This window comes from Cervus canadensis, chromosome 2 (assembly GCF_019320065.1).
Source record: "Cervus canadensis isolate Bull #8, Minnesota chromosome 2, ASM1932006v1, whole genome shotgun sequence".
Classification (NCBI taxonomy): Eukaryota; Metazoa; Chordata; class Mammalia; order Artiodactyla; family Cervidae; genus Cervus; species Cervus canadensis.
The window spans coordinates 56,336,739-56,358,735 of record NC_057387.1 but is presented as its reverse complement, the minus strand read 5'-3'; the positions used below and the strand labels follow the sequence as shown (position 1 = coordinate 56,358,735).

Below are 21,997 nucleotides of genomic sequence, written 5' to 3'. Positions count from 1 at the left end.
AAAAAGCTCCTACATACAATATTCCCTTACTTCTTCCATATTTAAATCTGTCTAGAGCAGGAATAGACAAACAAGGCTCAAAGCCAGTTTAGTGTAGCATGGGACCTAAAATATTTTTTTTTAAGTTGGAAAAAGAATTATGACAGATACCATTTGTGGCCTGCAAAACCTAAATTATTTATTCTGAGGCCTTTTACAGAAGAAGTTTGCTCATCCCTGCTTTGAGCCTTGATACTTGAGGGATAGCTTGATTGTCTGTAACATCCTCAGCTTATGCAATTTTTCCTTGAGTTTATTTAAATGTTCCCCTATTGATGTCTTATTTTATTTGTTACTATTAAGAAGTGTGATGTCAAATTGATTTTATTTTCCTTGTAAATCAGTTTGGGTATTTTCTTCTGAAAGGCCAGATTATTCCTTTAATGTATACTAGTTTTATCAGGCTATACTTCAGTTGAGCATTCTAGGTCTGGTTTTTATGAGTACCCAGTGGGTCCTTTTAGGGCTTCCCTGGTGGCTCAGCTGGTAAAGAGTTCGCCTGAAATGCAGGAGACCTGGATTAGATCCCTGGGTTGGGAAGATCCTCTGAAGAAGGAAACAGCTACCCACTCCAGTATTCTGGTCTGAAGAATTCCATAGACTGGGGAATCCAGTCTGTGGGGTCACAAAGAGCTGGACATGACTGAGCAACTTTCATTAGTGGGCCCTCTCAGTATGAAAATCAAGACTTTTTTTATTTCAACAAATTATAGTTCTAAAAAATAATATAAATAGCAGATCCATTCCATGTTTTTTCTTTCGGGGACCCCAATTTGTCTTTATTAGTTCTTCTTTACCTTTTATTTCTGTTACTTTCTCTCTGATCAAGTTTACCATTTCTTTTTTTTTTTTTTTTAATTGGAGGCTAATTTCTTTACAATATCATAGTGGTTTTTGCCAAACATTGACATAAATCAGCCATGGGTGCACATGTGTTCCCCATCGAGAACCCCCCTCCCACCTCCTTCCCCATCCCATCCCTCAGGGTCATCCCAGTGCACCAGCCCTGAGCACCCTGTCTCATGCATTGAACCTGGACTTGGCGATCCACTTCATATAATACACATGTTTCAATGCTACCCTCTCAAATCATCCCACCTTAGCGTTCTCCCACAGAGTCCAAAAGACTGTTCTTTACATCTGTGTCTCTTTTGCTATCTTGCATGTAGGGTTATCGTTACCGTCTTTCTAAATTCCATATATATGCATTAGTGTACTGCACTGGTGTTTTTCTTTCTGACTTACTTCACTCTGTATAATAGGCTCCAGTTTCATCCACTTCATTAGAATTGATTCAAATGCATTCTTTTTAATGGCTGAGTAATATTCCATTGTGTATTTGTACCACAGCTTTCTTATCCATTTGTCTGCAATTGGACATCTAAGTTGCTTCCATGTCCTGGCTATTGTAAACAGTGCTGTGATGAACACTGGGGTACATGTATCTCTTTCAATTCTGGTTTCCTCAGTGTGTATGCCCAGGAGTGGGATTGCTGAGTCGTATGGCAGTTCTATTTCCAGTTTTTTAACGAATCTCCACACTGTTCTCCATCGTGGCTGTACTAGTTTGTATTCCCACCAACAGTGTAAGAGGGTTCCTTTTTCTCCGCACCTTCTCCAGCATTTATTGTTTGTAGACTTTTGGATAGTAGCCAGTCTGATGTTAGATGGTACCTCATTGTGGTTTTGATTTGCATTTCTCTGATAATGAGTGATGTTGAGCATCTTTTCATGTATGTGTTAGCCATCTGTATGTCTTCTTTGGGGAAATGTCTGTTTAGTTCTTTGGCCCATTTTTTTGATTGGGTCATTTATTTTTCTGGAATTGAGCTGCAAGAGTTAGTTGCTTGTGTATTTTTGAGATTAATTCTTTGTCAGTTGTTTCATTTCCTATTATTTTCTCTCATAACGAAGGCTGCCTTTTCACCTTGCTTATAGTTTCCTTTGTTGTGCAAAAGCTTTTAAGTTTAATTAGGTCCCATTGTTTATTTTTGCTTTTATTTCCATTACTCTGTGAGCTGGGTCATAGAGGATCCTGCTGTGATTCATGTCAGAGAGTGTTTTGCCTATGTTTTCCTCTAGGAGTTTTATAGAGTCTGGTCTTACATTTAGATCTTTAATCCACCTTGAGTTTATTTTTGTGTTTGGTGTCAGAAAGTGTTCTAGTTTCATTCTTTTACAAGCAGTTGACCAGTTTTCCCAGCATCTCTTGTTAAAGAGATTGTCTTTTCTCCATTGTATATTCTTGCCTCCTTTGTCACAGATAAGGTGTCCAGAGGTGCATGGATTTATCTCTGGGCTTTTTATTTTGTTCCATTGATCTATATTTCTGTCTTTGTGCCAGTACCATACTGTCTTGATGACTGTAGCTTTGTAGTATCATCTGAAGCCAGGCAGGTTGATTCCTCCAGTTCCATTCTTCTTTCTCAAGATTGCTTTGGCTATTTGAGTTTTTTTGTATTTCCATACAAATTGTGAAATTATTTGTTCTAGTTCTGTAAAGAATACCATTGGTAGCTTGATAGGGATTGCATTAAATCTATAGATTGCTTTGGGTAGTATACTCATTTTCACTATACTGATTATTCTGATCCATCTATTTGTGTCATCTTTAATTTCTTTCATCAGTGTTTTATAGTTTTCTATATATAGGTCTTTTGTTTCTTTAGGTAGATTTATTCCTAAATATTTTATTCTTTTTGCTGCAGTGGTGAATGGAATTGTTTCCTTAATTTCTCTGTTTTCTCATTGTTAGTGTATAGGAATGCAAGGAATTTCTGTGTATTAATTTCATATCCTGAAACTTTACTATATTCATTGATTACCTCTAGTAATGTTCTGGTGGAGTCTTTGGGGTTTTCTATGTAGAGGATCATGTCATCTGCAAACAGTGAGAGTTTTACTTCTTTTCCAATCTGGAATTCCTTTTATTCTTTTTCTTCTCTGATTGCTGTGGCTAAAACTTCCAAAACTATGTTGAATAGCAGTGGTGAGAATGGGCACCCTTCTCTTGTTCCTGACTTTAGGGAAAATGTTTTCAATTTTTCACCACTGAGGATAATGTTTGCTATGTGTTTATCATATATGGTTTTTATTATGTTGAGATATGTTCCTTCTATTCCTGCTCTCTGGAGGGTTTTTTTTTTTTAATCATAAATGGATGTTGAATTTTTGTCAAAGGCTTTTTCTGCATCTATTTAGGTAATGATATGGTTTTTATATTTCAATTTGTTAATGTGGTGTATCACATTGATTGATTTGTGGATATTAAAGAATCCTTGCATCCCTGGGATAAAGCCCACTTGGTCATGATGTATGATCTTTTTAATATGTTGTTGGATTCTGTTTGCTAGAGTTTTGTTAAGGATTTTTGCATCTATGTTCATCAGTGATACTGGCCTGTAGTTTTCTTTTGGTGGGGGGGCATCTTTGTCTGGTTTTGGTATTAGGGTGATGGTGGCCTCATAGAATGAGTTTGGAAGTTTACCTTCTCCTTCATATCTGAATGAGATCCTTGCTGGGTACAGTAATCTGGGTTGTAGGTTTTTCTCTTTCATCACTTTAAGTATGTCCTGCCAGTCCCTTCTGGCCTGAAGAGTTTCTATTGAAAGATCAGCTGTTATCCTTATGTGTATCCCCTTGTGTGTTATTTGTTGTTTTTCCCTTGCTGCTTTTAATATTTGTTCTTTGTGTTTGATCTTCATTAATTTGATTAATATGTGTCTTGGGGTGCTTTGTCTTGGGTTTATCCTGTTTGGGACTCTGGGTTTCCTGGACTTGGGTGGCTATTTCCTTCTCCATTTTAGGGAATTTTTCAACTATTATCTCCTCAAGTATTTTCTCATGGCCTTTCTTTTTGTCTTCTTCTGGGACTCCTATGATTCGAATGTTGGGACGTTTGACATTGTCCTAGAGGTCTCTGAGGTTGTCCCCATTTCTTTTCATTCTTTTTTCTTTTTTCCTCTCTGCTTCCATTTATTTCCACCATTCTATCTTCCACCTCACTTATCCTATCTTCTGCCTCGGTTATTCTACTGTTGTTTCCCTCCAGAGTGTTTTTGATCTCAGTTATTGCATTATTCATTATTGATTAACTCCTTTTTATTTCTTCTAGGTCAAGTTTACCATTTCTTTATGTTTAATTTTCTTTGCTCCTTTTATTTCTGTTCTATATTATGCTTACTGTATTTTTTTGGTCATATCTGTTCCTGTTTGGATACCTGTTATTCATTTCTAAGACAGTTTGTTTTCTCTTTAATTTCTTTCTTCAATTTGATCAATCTCCATTTTACATCTTCCTGGGTTTTTGTTTTTCCATTTTTTTCTGAATGTCTAAATTTGTGATTTATGGTGTTCATTAATACCTAAAATGCTTTGAATTCATTTAATACAATCTATGTTGGGATATTGTTAATTTTTTCTGCCTCTTGGCTGCTGGTTTTGTTTTGTTTTAGTTCTCAATTTTGAGGGTTTTCAAAAAGTAACTTAGCATGAATGTTAGATTATTTTGTAGATGTTGTCTTTGCTTATTTGTGTTGGATTTTGCTGAATCAGTAGCAGGTGTTCCTACAGAGGAACAGGGAGTAGTGTCCTGGTGGTTTAGTTTGTAGATTAGGAGTGCCCTCTTCTGTTGTTATAATAAAATGCGGTTGTTTATTTTTAAATAAATGAGGCATTTGGAGGAAATGCTCTTTTTTCTTTGTATACTTTCTTACTAATTTAATTCAGCAGAGCTCTTAACTAACTTGACCACCTTTCTTTCTCTTACTACCTTGCTTAACAGAACATCTCTTGCTTCTGAAGCATTTTCCTCTCACCTAGTAACTGTTTCCCCATAATTACCACCTCTGGTCCTCTACATTTTAAAAACCCCTTTCTTTTAGATTCCTCATAGAAAGAGCTCTGATTTACCAGTCCATACCCTATCTCTCAATATTTCTCCACCACATGTAGGACTCTCTCCTTTAAGACCGAATTGTGGTTAATGTTCACTATGTTATCTGTGTATTGTCTCTCTGATGCACAGTCCCCATCTGACTCTGCTTAGATGTGAGCTCCTAAGCACACACTGCTGGCCTAGGGTGTTTATTTCTCCACTTACATGTAAATTAAAGTATATGTAAATTAGAGGATTCTGTGTCCTAGTTACACCACAGACATAAGTTATGGGTGATTATATTTGCTTTCTTTTTATAGTAGTTGAGAGAATGTATGGAGAGATTCTAATTTAGGTGGTTTCCATTATCCTGTGGGAATCTGACCTTATAAGTTAACAAAATAAAATAAAATGCAATAAACTAGAAAAAATAATGAAACAAAGTAGGGATAAGGGTTTCTTAATGAAGATAAAAGTAGAAACTGATAAGTTACAGAAGTAAACAGCCTAGTAGAATTGAAAAGAGTTCAAGATCTATAAAGTGGTAGTGGCAGAAACATCAACATCGGTAAGGCTTGAGGCAGTTTATCAAAAAAGGATAGAAACAAAAAAATTAGGTGAGATGAAGGCAATGTAACACAGAGGTGATAAAATTTATGAGAATATAATGTATGCTAAAATCTGAAAATGTGCTAGGATGTCCAATTTTCTAAGCAAATATAAATGGTCAAAATTGGCTTAAGAAGAAAAAATTCAATAGCCATCTGAGAAACATTTAAAAGTTGTCATAACAAATAATTGAAATCAGAAATCTTGGAATGAAATCATGCTTAGAAAGGAATATGGATTCTTTTTTATTTTTTCTTTGTAAATTCATAGTTTGAAGCTCCTGTGGTATAACGTCCAAGTAATAGTGGAATGGACAAAATAGAGCACTAGAGAAGGTCTATAGTTACAAAGACAGATTTTGGAGTTCATCACCTTATAAGTTAAAAGATGCATTACTGTTGGCATTATCAGATGCTTACAAATAGGTGAAAAATAATGTGTCACACTACCAGATCTTACTGATTTTCATGTTTGCTTACAGCTAGGTAAAACAGAGTACATCCCCCTACCAGATCTTATTGATTTTCCTTCACTTCCTTGTCAACCTGCTCTTTCTCCAGGAATAACTGATAAATCTCTATCACAGATTGAGAGTAAGTATGATGATACTATAAGTACAGATGATTCTATGAGGTAACATTAAATTATGTTAATGAGGAGTTAACTGTTTAATGTGTACAGAGTTTTAGTTTGGAAAGATAAAGTTTTGGAGATGAAGGGGTGGTGATGCTTGTAAAATATTATGAATGCACACAGTGCCATTAAACTGTATATTTAAATATGATTAAATGGTAAATTATGTATATTTTGCCACAAAAAGTTAAATTATTTTAAAGTGTATGATTGTTATGTTGATTACTGAATATGTGTGTCACTAGTATTATTTCTACTTTTTAAAAAATATATTCTAAAATATACATTTTTCTATGTAAGATTTAAGTACAATAACTTTGGACCCAAGATAAATTTACTTAAAGAATTAAATCAAGAGATATAACTACACAAGCTTTACCTAGTTTCTATACATATATATAAATGCAAAAGAAACATACTGTATTGTTTACATATATATAAATCTCCTATAGATATTGAAATGACTCCTCAGTGTTTTCCACAGTGGCAATCACTATACTACAGGTAGAAACACAGAGTTTGGGGTAAAATTTATACTTGCTGTTTTAAGCATTTTTTAGTTTTATATTCTATATTTTAGGACTTGACCCATCTTTTAGCTTTTAGGTATTTATAAGTATGGCTTATAATCTATTAGGGGAGAAGATTATTGAGCAAATGAAACAAGTAAAGGAAGAAAGAAGATATCTGGAAAGAATTAGAGAAGAACTAATGAAAAAAGCTGAAAGGCTATTGGAACAAAGCAAATTAAAGCACTATCATGGTAAAATTTATTACATATCTTTTATCACTATAAAGGAAACTCAAGGTTTACAGAATTCATGCCTGTAAATTCTGTGCCTGTGATTTATTTTACAGAATAAACCACAAAATGATGATATTTACTGTTTTACTGTTATAGTTTAAATGATACACTATTGATATAGATTCACTATAGGAACGATGAAATCATTGTTTGACTATTTTATACACTAAATGCGACATACTTTTTATTAAAATTCAATTATTTTTTATTTCAACTTAATTTTTATTGAAGGATAATTGCTTTACCAAACTTCGTTGTTTTCTGTCAGATCTCAACATGAATCAGCCATAGGTATACATATATCACCTCCCTTTTGAACCTCCCTCCCCATCCCACCCTGTAGGTTGAGAGCCCCTACTTGAGTTTCCTGAGCCCATCCTGGAGTCCAAAGTCAAGTGGACCTTAAAAAGTATCACTCCAAACAAAGCTAGTGGAGGAAGTGATGGAATTCCAGCTGAGCTATTTCAAATCCTAAAAGATGAGGCTGTGAAAGTGCTGCACTCAATATGCCAGCAAATTTGGAAAACTCAGCAGTGGACACAGGACTGGAAAAGGTCAGTTTTCATTCCAATCCCAAAGAAAGGCAGTGCCAAAGAATGTTCAAACTACCACACAATTGCACTCATCTCACACACTAGCAAAGTAATGATGAAAATTCTCCAAGCTAAGCTTCAACAGTATGTGAACCATGAACTTCCAGATGTTCAAGCTGGATTTAGAAAAGGCAGAGAAACCAGAGATCAAATTGCCAACATCCATTGGATCATAGAAAAGGCAAGAGAGTTCCAGAAAAACATCTACTTCTGCTTCATTGTCTGTGGCAAAGCCTTTGACTATGGGGATCACAATAAACTGTGGACAATTCTTAAAGACACAGGAATACCAGACCACTTTACCTACCTCCTGAGAAATCCCTGTGCAGGTCAAGAAGCAACAGTTAGAACCGTACATGGAACAATGGACTGGTTCCAAACTGGAAAAGTACGTCAAGGCTGTATATTGACACCCTGCTTATTTAACTGACATGCAGAGTATATCATGCAAAATGCCGGGCTGGATGAAGCACAAGCTGGAATCAAGATTGCAGGGAAAAATATCAATAACATTATATATGCAGATGATACCACCCTTATGGCAGAAAGCAAAGAGGAATAAATAGCCTCCTGATGAAAGTGAAAGAGGAGAGTGAAAAAAAACTGGCTTAAAACTCAACATTCAGAAAACTAAGATCATGGCATCTGGTCCCATCACTTCATGGCAAATAGATGGGGAAACAATGGAAACAGTGACAGACTATTTTTTTGGGCTCCAAAATAACTGCAGATGATGACTGTGACCATGAAATTAAAAGACGCTTGCTCCAGTGGTGCTGGGAAAATTGGTCAACCACTTGTAAAAGAATGAAACTATAACACTTTCTAACACCATACACAAAAATAAACTCAAAAATGGATTAAAGATCTAAATATAAGACCAGAAACTATAAAACTCCTAGAGGAGAACATAGGCAAAACACTCTCCGACATAAATCACAGCAGGATCCTCTATGACCCACCTCCTAGAATATTGGAAATAAAAGCAAAAATAAACAAATGGGACCTAATGAAACTTAAAAGCTTTTGCACAACAAAGGAAACTATAAGTAAGGTGAAAAGACAGCCCTCAGATTGGGAGAAAATAATAGCAAACAAAGCAACAGACAAAGGATTAATCTCAAAAATATACAAGCAACTCCTGCAGCTCAATTCCAGAAAAATAAATGACCCAATCAAAAAATGGGCCAAAGAACTAAACAGACATTTCTCCAAAGAAGACATACAGATGGCTAACAAACACATGAAAAGATGCTCAACATCACTCATTATCAGAGAAATGCAAATCAAAACCACAATGAGGTACCATTACATGCCAGTCAGAATGGCTGCTATCCAAAAGTCTACAAGCAATAAATGCTGGAGAGGGTGTGGAGAAAAGGCAACCCTCTTACACTGTTGGTGGGAATGCAGACTAGTACAGCCGCTATGGAGAACAGTGTGGAGATTTCCTTATAAAACTGGAAATAGAACTGCCATATGACCTAGCAATCCCACTCCTGGGCATACACACCAAGGAAGCCAGAATTGAAAGAGACACATGTACCCCAATGTTCATCGCAGCACTGTTTATAATAGCCAGGACATGGAAGCAACCTAGATGCCCATCAGCAGACGAATGGATAAGGAAGCTATGGTACATATACACAATGGAATATTACTCAGCCATTAAAAAGAATTCATTTGAATCAGTTCTAATGAGATGGATGAAACTGGAGCCCATTATACAGAGTGAAGTAAGCCAGAAAGATAAACACCAATACAGTATACTATCGCATATATATGGAATTTAGAAAGATGGTAACAATAACCCTTTATGCAAGACAGAAAAAGAGACACAGATATATAGAACAGACTTTTGGACTCTATGCGAGAAGGCGAGGGTGGGATGATCTGAGAGAATAGCATCAAAACATGTATATTATCAAGTGTGAAACAGATCGCCAGTCCAGGTTGGATGCATGAGACAAGTGCTCAGGGCTGGTGCGCTGGGATGACCCAGAGGGATGAGATGGGGAGGGAGGTGGAAGTGGGGTTCAGGATGGGGAACACATGTAAATCCATGGCTGATTCATGTCAATGTATGGCAAAAACCACTACAATATTGTAAAGTAATTAGCCTCCAACTAATAAAAATAAATGAAAAAAAATAAAAGATGCTTGCTCCTTGGAAGAAAAGCTATGTCCAACCTAGACAGCATATTAAAAAGCAGAGACATTACTTTGCCAAGATAATTACTTTGGTAATTACCTTGCCAAAGGTCCATCTAGTCAAAGCTATGGTTTTTCCAGTAGTCATGTATGGATTTGACAGTTGGACTATAAAGAAAGCTGAGCACTGAAGAATTGATGCTTTTGAACTGTGGTGTTGGAGAAGATTCTTGAGAGTCCCTTGGACTGCAAGGAGATCCAACCAGTCAATGCTAAAGGAAGTCAATCCTGAACATTCATTGGAAGGACTGATGCTAAAGCTGAAGCTCCAATACTTTGGCCACCTGATGGGAAGAACTGACTCATTGGAAAAGACCCTGATGCTGGGAAAGATTGAAGGCAGGAGAAGGGGACAACAGAGGATGAGATGGTTGGATGGCATCACCAATTCGATGGACATGAGTTTGAGCAAGCTCCAGGAGTTGACAGGGAAGCCTGACATGCTGCAGTTCATGGGGTGACAAACATTCGGACATGACTGAGTGACTGAACTGAACTGAAAGGCAATTAATTCCATATATACCTTTTACCCTTTTTATCTTCTAATACAACCCAAAATGTAAGCCTCTTGAACTATTTAACATCTCTCAAATCATTATCCTATGCTTCCTCCACCCTTTCCCATTTTTTCATTTCTACAAGTTCTAACAACACTGTTTCTAATTATTGCAAGGAAACTATTTTTCTTACCTCATTTCTCTCATTCATTCACCCATTCATTCAATTTAGCAAAGCAGACAGATACTTATACCAAAAAAATTGAGCATCTAGGGGAGACTAAGGGACTCAAAGAAGGCTTTGAGAATGATATCTAAGCTGAGATTGAATGATTAGTAGGAAATAACCAGGAACTCTGAAGAAAGGAGTAGAAGAAGATAAGATTTAGATGGCCGAGGGAAAAGACTGAAGGCCTGGAGCCAAGAGGAGGCACACTTCAGATTCTAGTATGGTGGGTGGTGGTTTAGCTTCTAAGTCGTGTCTGACTCTTGTGACCTCATAAACTGTAGCCTGGCAGGCTCCGCTGTCCGTGGGATTGTTCCAGTAAGAACATTGGAGTGGGTTGCAATTTCCTTCTCCAGGGGATCTTCCTGACCCAAGGATCAAATGGCAAATTCTTTACTGACTGAGCCACCAGGGAAGCTCAGATTCCAGTACATCTACCACTTTTCCTGGAAGCCTTTCTTGGTCGCTTCCATTTAATTTAGGTGTTTTTCATCTGTACTCCCATGCATAGAATCTGTAATTCCTTTATCATAGCAGTTATCAGGATGTATCACTACTGCTTAACCTGATCATCTTCCCTCCACTGGACCACAAACACTTTGAGGGCAGGGACAAGATTATGTTGGCTTATTACTAACTCCCCAGCCCCTAGAGCAGTGACTAAGTTCAGTAGGCACTTAATAAATACTTATTTAATACATGACTGTTAAAATGAATAAATAAATGTCAGTTTTTAAAAATAATTGAATTTTTAATGCTCTTGCACTGTTGGTGGAAATATAGATTGATACAGTCACTGTGGAAGACAGTATGGAGATTCCTTCCAAAACTAGGAATAAAACCACCATATGACCCAGCAATCCCACTCCTAGGCATATGCCCTGAGGAAACCGGGGTTGAAAAAGACACATGTATCCCATTGTTCACTGCAGCACTATTTACAATAGCTAGAACACCAAAGCAACCTTGATGCCCATCAACAGATGGATGGATAAAGAAGTTGTGGTACATATACACAATGGAATACTACTCGGTCATAAAAAGGAACACATTTGAGTCAGTTTTGATGAGGTAGATGAACCTAGAACCTATTATACAGAGTGAAATGAGTCAGAAAGATAAATATTATATTCTAACGCACATATACGGAATCTATAAAAATGGTTCTGAAGAATTTATTTACAGGGCAGCAATGAACCTATGGACACGGGGAGAGGGGAGAAGGGGGTGAGATGTATGGAGAGAGTAACATGGAAACTTACATTACCATATGTAAAACAGATAGCCAACGGGAATTTGCTGTATGACTCTCGGTGAGTGATCACACCATCATGGTTATCTGGGTCATGAAGATCTTTTTTGTATAGTTCTTCTGTGTATTCTTGCCATCTCTTCTTAATATCTTCTGCTTCTTTTAGGTCCACACTGTTTCTGTCCTTTATTGTGCCCATCTTTGCATGAAATGTTCCCTTGGTGTCTCTAATTTTCTTGAAGAGATCTCTAGTCTTTCCCATTCTATTGTTTTCTTCTATTTCTTTGCATTGATCACTTAGGAAGACTTTCTTATCTCTCTTTGCTATTCTTTGAAACTCTGCATTCAGATGGATATATCTTTCCTTTTCTCCTTTGCCTTTCCCTTCTCTTCTCTTCTCAGCTGTTTGTAAGACCTCCCCAGACAACCATCTTGCCTTACTTTTTCTTGGGGATGGTTTCGATCACTGCCTCCTGTACAGTATGAACAAACCTCTGTTCATAGTTCTTCAGGTGCTTTGTGTATCAGAGCTAATCCCGTGAATCTCTCAGTTTACAGCAAAATTATTGCTCTAGTACTAGATCTGACTGGAGGTTACAGACAATGTCAGGAGGTATTTCTCAGTGTTTTACCTCATAATATTAAAGCGTTACCCCAGAAGAGGTGGCAACGATTTGGCTATGTTATAGTGATAAAAGAACAATTTTATCAGACAGATTTGAGCAATGAATTAGAAATCACAGGACCAGGACCTGATACCAGCATAATCTTTTACTTACACAAGTTATTTCTCCTCTTTGTGCCTCACTCTATCTATTTATAAAATGAGAATTATCACTTACTTTCTATTTCAACAGGAAACATTTCAAGATAAAATGTTGAAACAGCCATCAAATATTTTGATTGAGCCTACTATGCACCTCGGTTCTCAGCATTGTTTTAAATGCTGAGGATATAGCAGTAAACAAGACAAACATGTCCCTGCCCTCAAGGGGTTGCCTCTAATTGGAGGATACAGACAATAAACAAATAAGTAAGATAATATCAGCTACTGATGAGAGCTAAAAAGTTAATTAGAAGAGAACAGTAAAGAGTAGTGGGGCAGGAGAGACAGTTTAGCTCGACTTTTCAAAAGGCTTCTCTGAGGAGATATCATTAAGGTTTGATTAATAAAATGATACACATGTGAAGGAGCTTCCCTGATGGCTCAGTGGTAAAGAATCCACCTGCCAATGCAGGAGACACAGGTCAATTCTTGGGTTGGGAAGATCTCCTGGAGAAGAAAATGGCAACCCAATCCACTCCAGTATTCTTGCCCGGGAAATCCCATGGACAGAGGAACCTGGTGGCCTACTATCCATGGGATCGCAAAAAGAGTTGGACATGACTTGGCAGCTAAACAACAAGCATGTAAAAAGATAGGGGGAAAAGAGTCCAAACAGGAGGGACACCAAAAGTCAAGATATAGAAATAGAAATAAACTTTCAGAAAGGACCTGAACCAAGACCAGTGTGGCTGGAGTGTGATCAGTAAGAAAAAATGTAGAGGGAGAAAATCAAAAGGTCAGCAAGGAACAGATAGGCCAGTTCCAGAAGTTGGATTTTGTTACAAGTAACATGGGAAGACATCAGAGGATTTTTAACCTTTATTTGATTTTTGTGATTTTTAAAGTATTTTAAAGATGTTTTAGAAAGATGGAATAGCCTGTAGAGGGGCAAAAATGGAAGCAGAGAGGCCATTAGAAAGATAATACATCTTTCAAAAGATGATAGTGGATTGCCTAGCAATGCAGCACTGAAGAAGGGAGAATGTGTGAGATGCGCAAAGGATTTTGGGAGTGGTACCAGTAGAACTTGCTGTGGGGTTAGATATAGGGCTGAGATAAATCATTAAAATCTTGAGTTAAAGTTCCACGTAGTTTTTTATTTTTAATTAAATCACCTTATAATGTAGAATTTTAAGGTGTTTTCATGATAATCTTAAAAAAGGAAATATAAGCATATTCTGGTATACTAGCATGCAGTTTGTGTTCCAAATAAGTTTATATTTAGAATCTCATTAAAGTGATTTCTTAAACTGGCAGAGTTTAATTTCTAATTTTCTCAACCAGAAGTCATGTTTAAGAAATTCTGCCCTACAGAAATTTGGGGATATACTGGGAATAATTTTGATAAATGATAAATTAGAATCAATTGATTTCACAAAACAAGTCATTTTGGGGCTGAAAAATAAGGAAAATCTGAAAATATATATTTTGCCTTTTTTTTATATTTTCAATTATATAAATGCTGAATTCAAATCAGATTATGGATAAAAGTAATAAAAATAAAATATACACATCTTGTTATAGGTAGTATTTTGAAGAAAGATTTTATTAAAAAAGTACAAGCTTGAAGAGCTTGATTTTGGTTCCTGGATTTAAGAGCATTTTACTATATTTGTAGGTCTTTTATTCAATAAACATTTTGCTCTTAACTCTAATTTTCTCAGCATATGAGAGAGGAATGGTTTTAATTAACTCCAGGGTCCTTTCCAGATTGAACAATTTAATCAAACTATAGCATTTGCATTTTTGTTGGTGGTGGTTTTTTTTTTTTTTTTTAAGCCTGCAGTGTTTGGAAAAAAAAGTGCTTTGAAACAAAGAAAGTTACAGCATCATTGGAAGAAGTTTTAACAAAACTTCGAGAAGATTTGGAACTTTACTATAAAAAATTGCTCATGCAACTTGAAGCCAGGGAGATCAAGATGAGACCAAAGAATCTTGCAAACATCACAGACTCTAAGGTACTATTAAATATGTTCACATTCTGTTGTGTGTGCATGCTAAGTCACTTCAGTCGTGCCTGATTCTTTGCAACCCTATGGACTATAGCCTGCCAGGCTCCTCTGTCCATGGGGATTCTCCAGGCAAGAATACTGGAGTGGGTTGCCATTCCCTTCTCCCAGGGGTCTTCCCAACCCAGGAATCGAACCCAGGTCTCCTGCACTGCAGGCAGATTCTATACTGTCTGAGCCACCAGGAAAGCCCCTTGCTGTATATTACATCCCTAGAACTTGTAGATCTTATATCTACAAGTTTGTAACTTTTGACCACTGTCACCCATTTCTCCCAAACCCCACCTCCCATTTTGCCAACCACCAATCTACTCTGTTTCTATGAGTAAAAGTTTACCATTTTAGGTCAATTTAATGTAAAATCCAAATAGTTTTAAATAAAGGTTTCTCCGTATTAGCTGATACTATTTTTAAGCATCATTGAATCTTTTTATCTTACTGTTTTCTCCAGTTCAATATATGATAATGTCCTTTTCATGAAAGCAACTTAAATTATTTCTTTGCAGACAGTTACACCTCACAAAGAATAGCAAGGAGAGATAAGAAAGCCTTCCTCAGTGATCAATGCAAAGAAATAAGAGGAAAACAATAGGATGGGAAACACTAGGGATCTCTTCAAGAAAATTAGAGATACCAAGGGAACATTTCATGCAAAGGTGGGCACAATAAAGGACAGAAATGGTATGGACCCAACAGAAGCAAAAGATATTAAGAAGAGGTAGCAAGAATCCACCGAACTATACAAAAAAGATCTTCATGACCCAGATAATCACGATGGTGTGATCATTCACCTAGAGCCAGACATCCTGGAGTAAGAAGTCAAGTGGGCCTTAGGAAGCATCACTATGAACAAAGCTAGTGGAGGAGGTGATGGAACTCCAGTTGAGCTATTTCAAATCCTAAAGGATGATGCTGTGAAAGTGCTGCACTCAATATGCCAGCAAATTTGGAAAAGTCAGCAGTGGCCACAGGACCGGAAAAGGTCAGTTTTCATTCCAATCCCAAAGAAAGGCAATGCCAAAGAATGCTCAAACTACTGCACAATTGCACTCATCTCACACACTAGCAAAGTAATGTTCATAATTCTCCAAGCTAGGCTTCAACAGTATGTGAACTGAGAACTTCCAGAAAATCCAGTTTGAAAATCCAGTTCAAGCTGGATTTAGAAAAGGCAGAGGAACCAGAGATCAAATTGCCAACATCCACTGGATCAGAGAAAAAGCGAGAGAGTTCCAGGAAAACATCTACTTCTGCTTCTTTGACTATGGCAAAGCTTTTGACTGTGTGGATCACAGCAAAGTGGAAAATTCTTAAAAAGAAGGGAATACCAGACCACCTGACCTGCCTCCTGAGAAATCTGTATGCAGGTCAAGAAGCAAGTTAGAACCAAACAAAGGACTGGTTCCAAATTGGGAAAGGGGTACGTCAAGGCTGTATACGGTCACCCTGCTTATTTAACTTATATGCAGATGACATGCAAAATGCCGGGCTGGATGAAACACAAGCTGGAATCAAGGTTGCTGGGAGAAATATCAATAACCTCAGATATGCAGATGACACCACCCTTGTGGCAGAAAGCAAAGGGGAACTAAAGAACCTTTTGATGAAGGTGAAAAAGGAGAGGGAAAAAGCTGGCTTAAAACTCAACATTAAGAAAACTAAGTTCATGGCATCCAATCCCATCACCTCATGGCAAATAGATGGGGAAACAATGGAAACAGTGACAGCCTTTATTTTCTTGGGCTCCAAAATCACTGCAGACTATGACTGCAGCCATGAAATTAAAAACACTTGCTCCTTGGAAGAAAAGCTATGACAAACCTATAGAGCATATTTAAAAGCAGAGACATTACTTTGCCAACAAAGGTCCATATAATCAGAGATATGGTGTTTCCCTCATAGCTCAGTTGGTAAAGAATCTACCTGTGACACAGAAGACCTGGGTTCAATTCTTGTGTCAGGAAGATCCCCTGCGGAAGGAAATGGCAACCCAGTCTAGTATTCTTGCCTGGAGAATCCCATGGACAGAGGAGCCTGGCAGGCTAGTCCATGGGGTTGCAAGACTTGGACATGACTTAATGACAAAACCATCTCATGGTTTTTCCAGTAGCCATGTATGGACGTGAGAGTTGGACCATGAAGAAGGCTGGGTGCCAAAGAATTGATGCTTCTGAACTGTCATGTTGGAGAAGATTCTTGAGAGTCCCTTGGACTGCAAGGAGATCATATCAGTCCATCCAAAAGGAAATCAATCCTGAATATTCATTGGAAGGACTGTTGATGAAGCTGAAGCTCCAATGCTTTGGCCACCTGATGGGAAGAGCCTACTCACTGGAAAAGACCCTTATGCTAGGAAAGATTGACAGCAGGAGATGGGGACGACAGAGGACAAAATGGTCGAATGGCATCACCGACTTAATGGACATGAGTTTGAGCAAGCTCCAGGAGATGGTGAAGGACAGGGAAGCCTGGCATGCTACAGCCCATGGGGTAATAAAGAATCAGACACAACTAACAACTGAAGAATGAACAATAACAACTCACAAATTTTTCTGAACAAAAGTAACCAAAAGGTTACTTAAGTAACCTTTACTTAACTAAAATAGGTTTTCTCATATTAAACAGATTTTCTTATAAAATACAGTATTTCATTATTAAATATTTTAATGCAATTCTATTATGATTCCACTGATAAACCATTATGCCAATTTCTGAAGTCTTGCTAAGTATCTTAAACCTAGTATATTCATCTTATAGCAATAGTTGTTGGATTCTATGGTGCTAATTTAAAGGTAAATTTTACAAATACCTATTTATTTTTATAATACATGAAAATGGTAGTAGAGCATAAAGGAAAGTGGTCCCTAAAGCATAAGAAATAACAACTCAATAATTTAAACAACTGGATAATTTACTGCAAAGCAACAAGCATATTTTATGGAATAGGTTATTTTCATGATATGCTCTTTTGAAATTTGGTATCTTTTTGTTGTTTATATTGACAAAGAAAGGTAGATGTTATACTAAACAGGCATCTTTATATGTCCCATACAGAATTACCTTATCATCCAGATCACTGAAGTACAACATGCTATTGATCAACTTAAGAGAAAACTGGATACTGACAAAATGAAACTCATAATAGAAATTAAGGTACTTTGAATTTCCCCTAATAAGATTGTAACATTTATCTTGAAATAAACTACTTTGGTGTTTTAACTTTGCTTGTCAATAGTGTAAAGGCAGTAAGGACTGTCTTAAAATTGTTACCTTAACAAAAGCATGAATGAAAAAAGTACAAGAATAATAATGAAATCCTGTGAAAAGATTCCTAACAAGGCCAAAGCAAAACTTAGTAAAATTTCACTAAGAAATAAAGTAAAAGAACCTTGTGAATCAGTATCCCATCCATCCATCATGTGCTCAGTCCTGTCTGCTGACTCTTTGTGATCCCATAGACTGTAGCTCACCAGGCTCCTCTGTCCATGGGATTTTCCAGGCAAGGATACTGGAGTGCAATGCCATTTCCTTCTCCAGCAGATCTTCATGACCCAGGGATCAGACCCATGTCTCCTGTCAGAACCAGGAGACATTGCAGGCAGATTCTTTACCTCTTGAGCCATCAGGGAAGCCTGTGAATCAGTACAGAGTCTCCAAAAAATATTTTGAAAGAAGTAATTTTCATACATTAGCATCATTCATACCTAAGTCTGACAAACCACTGAGCTCTCTGACCTCCCATTTAATTTTAACGTTTTCTCCTCTCTTGGGTAATTATCTCATTTACTCTGGTTATTTTCATAGATATATATACAATGTTATATGAGTGCTCTCAATTCACCTCTTTATCAGAAATAGCTTTATGACAGAGAATAATGACCCCTGTCAAGAATTAGCACTGTCCAATGCAACTTTCTGTGATGGTGGAAATGTTTAAGACCTGCACTCTCTGATACGGTAGCCACTAGCCACATAAGGATGTTGAACACTTGATGTATAGATTGTTGTGTGACTGAGGAATTGAATTTTAGATTTAAGTTTAATTACTTTCAGGTTAAATAGTTACATGTGACAAGTGGCTACTCTACTGTACAGAACTGTTCTAGATTCTTTTCACTAGCAGCATTCTCCAGACTAAACCCTGGCTCAGCACTGAGAAGCTTAAAACTACAGGAAAGGAAAAAGGTAAAGGACAATTTTAAACAAAAAAAAAGGATTATTTGACATTTTTATACAGTATACACTCAAAAAAATAGTTCATTCAGTGAATGAAAACTCCTGTGTATCCAGAAAAAGGAGAGAAATCAAGCATAAAACTTGTCCACTTAAGGATAGGTGGATGGGTAGAAGACCCACCAGGGCCTTCAATTACAACTTCCTCAATGCCATTTTCTTCTGGAAAGCATACACATTAGTTCTTACCACTTTTTGTGTATTTTAGCCTTATAAATATTACATATAAATGGTTTGACCCCAATTAGAATTATAGTGAAAAAACAGGAAAGACATGTAAAAAAAGAGAACCACAGTGCTCACTTCGGCAGCACATATACTAAAATTGGAACGATACAGAGAAGATTAGCATGGCCCCTGCACAAGGATGACACGCAAATTCATGAAGCGTTCCATATTTTTAAGAGACTACTACCAGCAGCTCTATGCCAACAAAATGGACAACTTGGATGAAATGGACAAATTCTAGAAAAGTATAACCTTCCAAAACTGAACCAGGAAGAAATAGAAGATCTTAACAGACCCATCACAAGCAAGGAAATCGAAACTGTAATCAAAAATCTTCCAGCAAACAAAAGCCCAGGACCAGATGGCTTCACAGCTGAATTCTACCAAAAATTTAGAGAAGAGCTAACACCTATCTTACTCAAACTCTTCCAGAAAATTGCAGATGAAGGTAAGCTTCCAAACTCATTCTATGAGGCCACCATCACCCTAATTCCAAAACCAGACAAAGATGCCACAAAAAAAGAAAACTACAGGCCAATATCACTGATGAACATAGATGCAAAAATCCTTAACAAAATTCTAGCAAACAGAATCCAACAACATATTAAAAAAATCATACACCACGACCAAGTGGGCTTTATCCCAGGAATGCAAGGATTCTTTAATATCTCCACAAAATCAATCAATGTAATACACACATTAACAAATTGAAAGATAAAAACCATATGATTATCTCAATAGATGCAGAGAAAAGCCTTTGAACAAAATTCAACACCCATTTATGATTAAAACTCTCCAGAAAGCAGAATAGAAGGAACATACCTCAACATAAATAAAAGCTATATATGACAAACCCACAGCAAGCATCACCCTCAATGGTGAAATTGAAGCATTTCCCCTGAAATCAGGAACAAGACAAGGGTGCCCACTCTCACCACTACTATTCAACATAGTGTTGGAAGTTTTGGCCACAGCAATCAGAGCAGAAAAAGAAGTAAAAGGAATCCAGATAGGAAAAGAAGAAGTGAAACTCTCGCTGTTTGCAGATGACATGATCCTCTACATAGAAAACCCTAAAGACTCTACCAGAAAATTACTAGAGCTAATCAACGAATATAGTAAAGTTGCAGGATATAAAATTAACACACAGAAATCCCTTGCATTCCTATACACTAACAATGAGAAAACAGAAAGAGAAATTAAGGAAACAATACCATTCACCATTGCAACAAAAAGAATAAAATACTTAGGAGTATATCTACCTAAAGAAACAAAAGACCTATACATAGAAAACTATAAAACACTGATGAAAGAAATCAAAGAGGACACAAACAGATGGAGAAACATACCGTGTTCATGGATTGGAAGAATCAATATTGTCAAAATGGCTATTCTACCCAAAGCAATCTATAGATTCAATGCAATCCCTATCAAGCTACCAACGGTATTTTTCACAGAACTAGAACAAATAATTTCACAATTTGTATGGAAATACAAAAAACCTCGAATAGCCAAAGTAATCTTGAGAAAGAAGAATGGAACTGGAGGAATCAACCTGCCTGACTTCAGACTCTACTACAAAGCCACAGTCATCAAGACAGTATGGTACTGGCACAAAGACAGAAATATAGATCAATGGAACAGAATAGAAAGCCCAGAGATAAATCCACGAACCTATGGACACCTTATCTTTGACAAAGGAGGCAAGGATATACAATGGAAAAAAGACAACCTCTTTAACAAGTGGTGCTGGGAAAACTGGTCAACCACTTGTAAAAGAATGAAACTAGAACACTTTCTAACACCATACACAAAAATAAACTCAAAATGGATTAAAGATCTAAATGTAAGACCAGAAACTATAAAACTCCTAGAGGAGAACATAGGCAAAACACTCTCCGACATAAATCACAGCAAGATCCTCTATGACCCACCTCCTAGAATATTGGAAATAAAAGCAAAAATAAACAAATGGGACCTAATGAAACTTAAAAGCTTTTGCACAACAAAGGAAACTATAAGTAAGGTGAAAAGACAGCCCTCAGATTGGGAGAAAATAATAGCAAATGAAGAAACAGACAAAGGATTAATCTCAAAAATATACAAGCAACTCCTGAAGCTCAATTCCAGAAAAATAAATGACCCAATCAAAAAATGGGCCAAAGAACTAAACAGACATTTCTCCAAAGAAGACATACAGATGGCTAACAAACACATGAAAAGATGCTCAACATCACTCATTATCAGAGAAATGCAAATCAAAACCACAATGAGGTACCATTACACGCCAGTCAGGATGGCTGCTATCCAAAAGTCTACAAGCAATAAATGCTGGAGAGGGTGTGGAGAAAAGGGAACCCTCTTACACTGTTGGTGGGAATGCAAACTAGTACAGCCGCTATGGAGAACAGTGTGGAGATTTCTTAAAAAACTGGAAATAGAACTGCCATATGACCCAGCAATCCCATTCCTGGGCATACACACTGAGGAAACCAGATCTGAAAGAGACACGTGCACCCCAATGTTCATCGCAGCACTGTTTATAATAGCCAGGACATGGAAGCAACCTAGATGCCCATCAGCAGATGAATGGATAAGGAAGCTGTGGTACATATACACCATGGAATATTACTCAGCCATTAAAAAGAATTCATTTGAATCAGTTCTAATGAGATGGATGAAACTGGAGCCCATTATACAGAGTGAAGTAAGCCAGAAAGATAAAGAACATTACAGCATACTAACACATATATATGGAATTTAGAAAGATGGTAACGACAACCCCATATGCAAAACAGAAAAAGAGACACAGAAGTACAGAACAGACTTTTGAACTCTGTGGGAGAAGGTGAGGGTGGGATGTTTCGAAAGAACAGCATGTATATTATCTATGGTGAAACAGATCACCAGCCCAGGTGGGATGCATGAGACAAGTGCTCGGGCCTGGTGCACTGGGAAGA

At 37.1% G+C, this 21,997-nt stretch overlaps 1 protein-coding gene and 1 non-coding gene across 2 annotated transcripts in view; both read left to right on the top strand.

Moving 5' to 3' along the window:
- SPATA1 (spermatogenesis associated 1) overlaps positions 1-21,997 on the top strand; it is a 67,289-nt gene that overhangs the window by 34,991 nt on the left and 10,301 nt on the right. Inside the window, 4 exon segments of the mRNA XM_043460830.1 lie at positions 6,006-6,117; positions 6,795-6,920; positions 14,347-14,525; positions 17,631-17,729. Of these exon segments, the coding sequence (XP_043316765.1) occupies positions 6,006-6,117; positions 6,795-6,920; positions 14,347-14,525; positions 17,631-17,729 (516 nt within the window).
- Positions 19,105-19,211, top strand: LOC122437412. Its single transcript, XR_006268242.1, has one exon. It is a non-coding gene; the product is annotated as a U6 spliceosomal RNA (small nuclear RNA).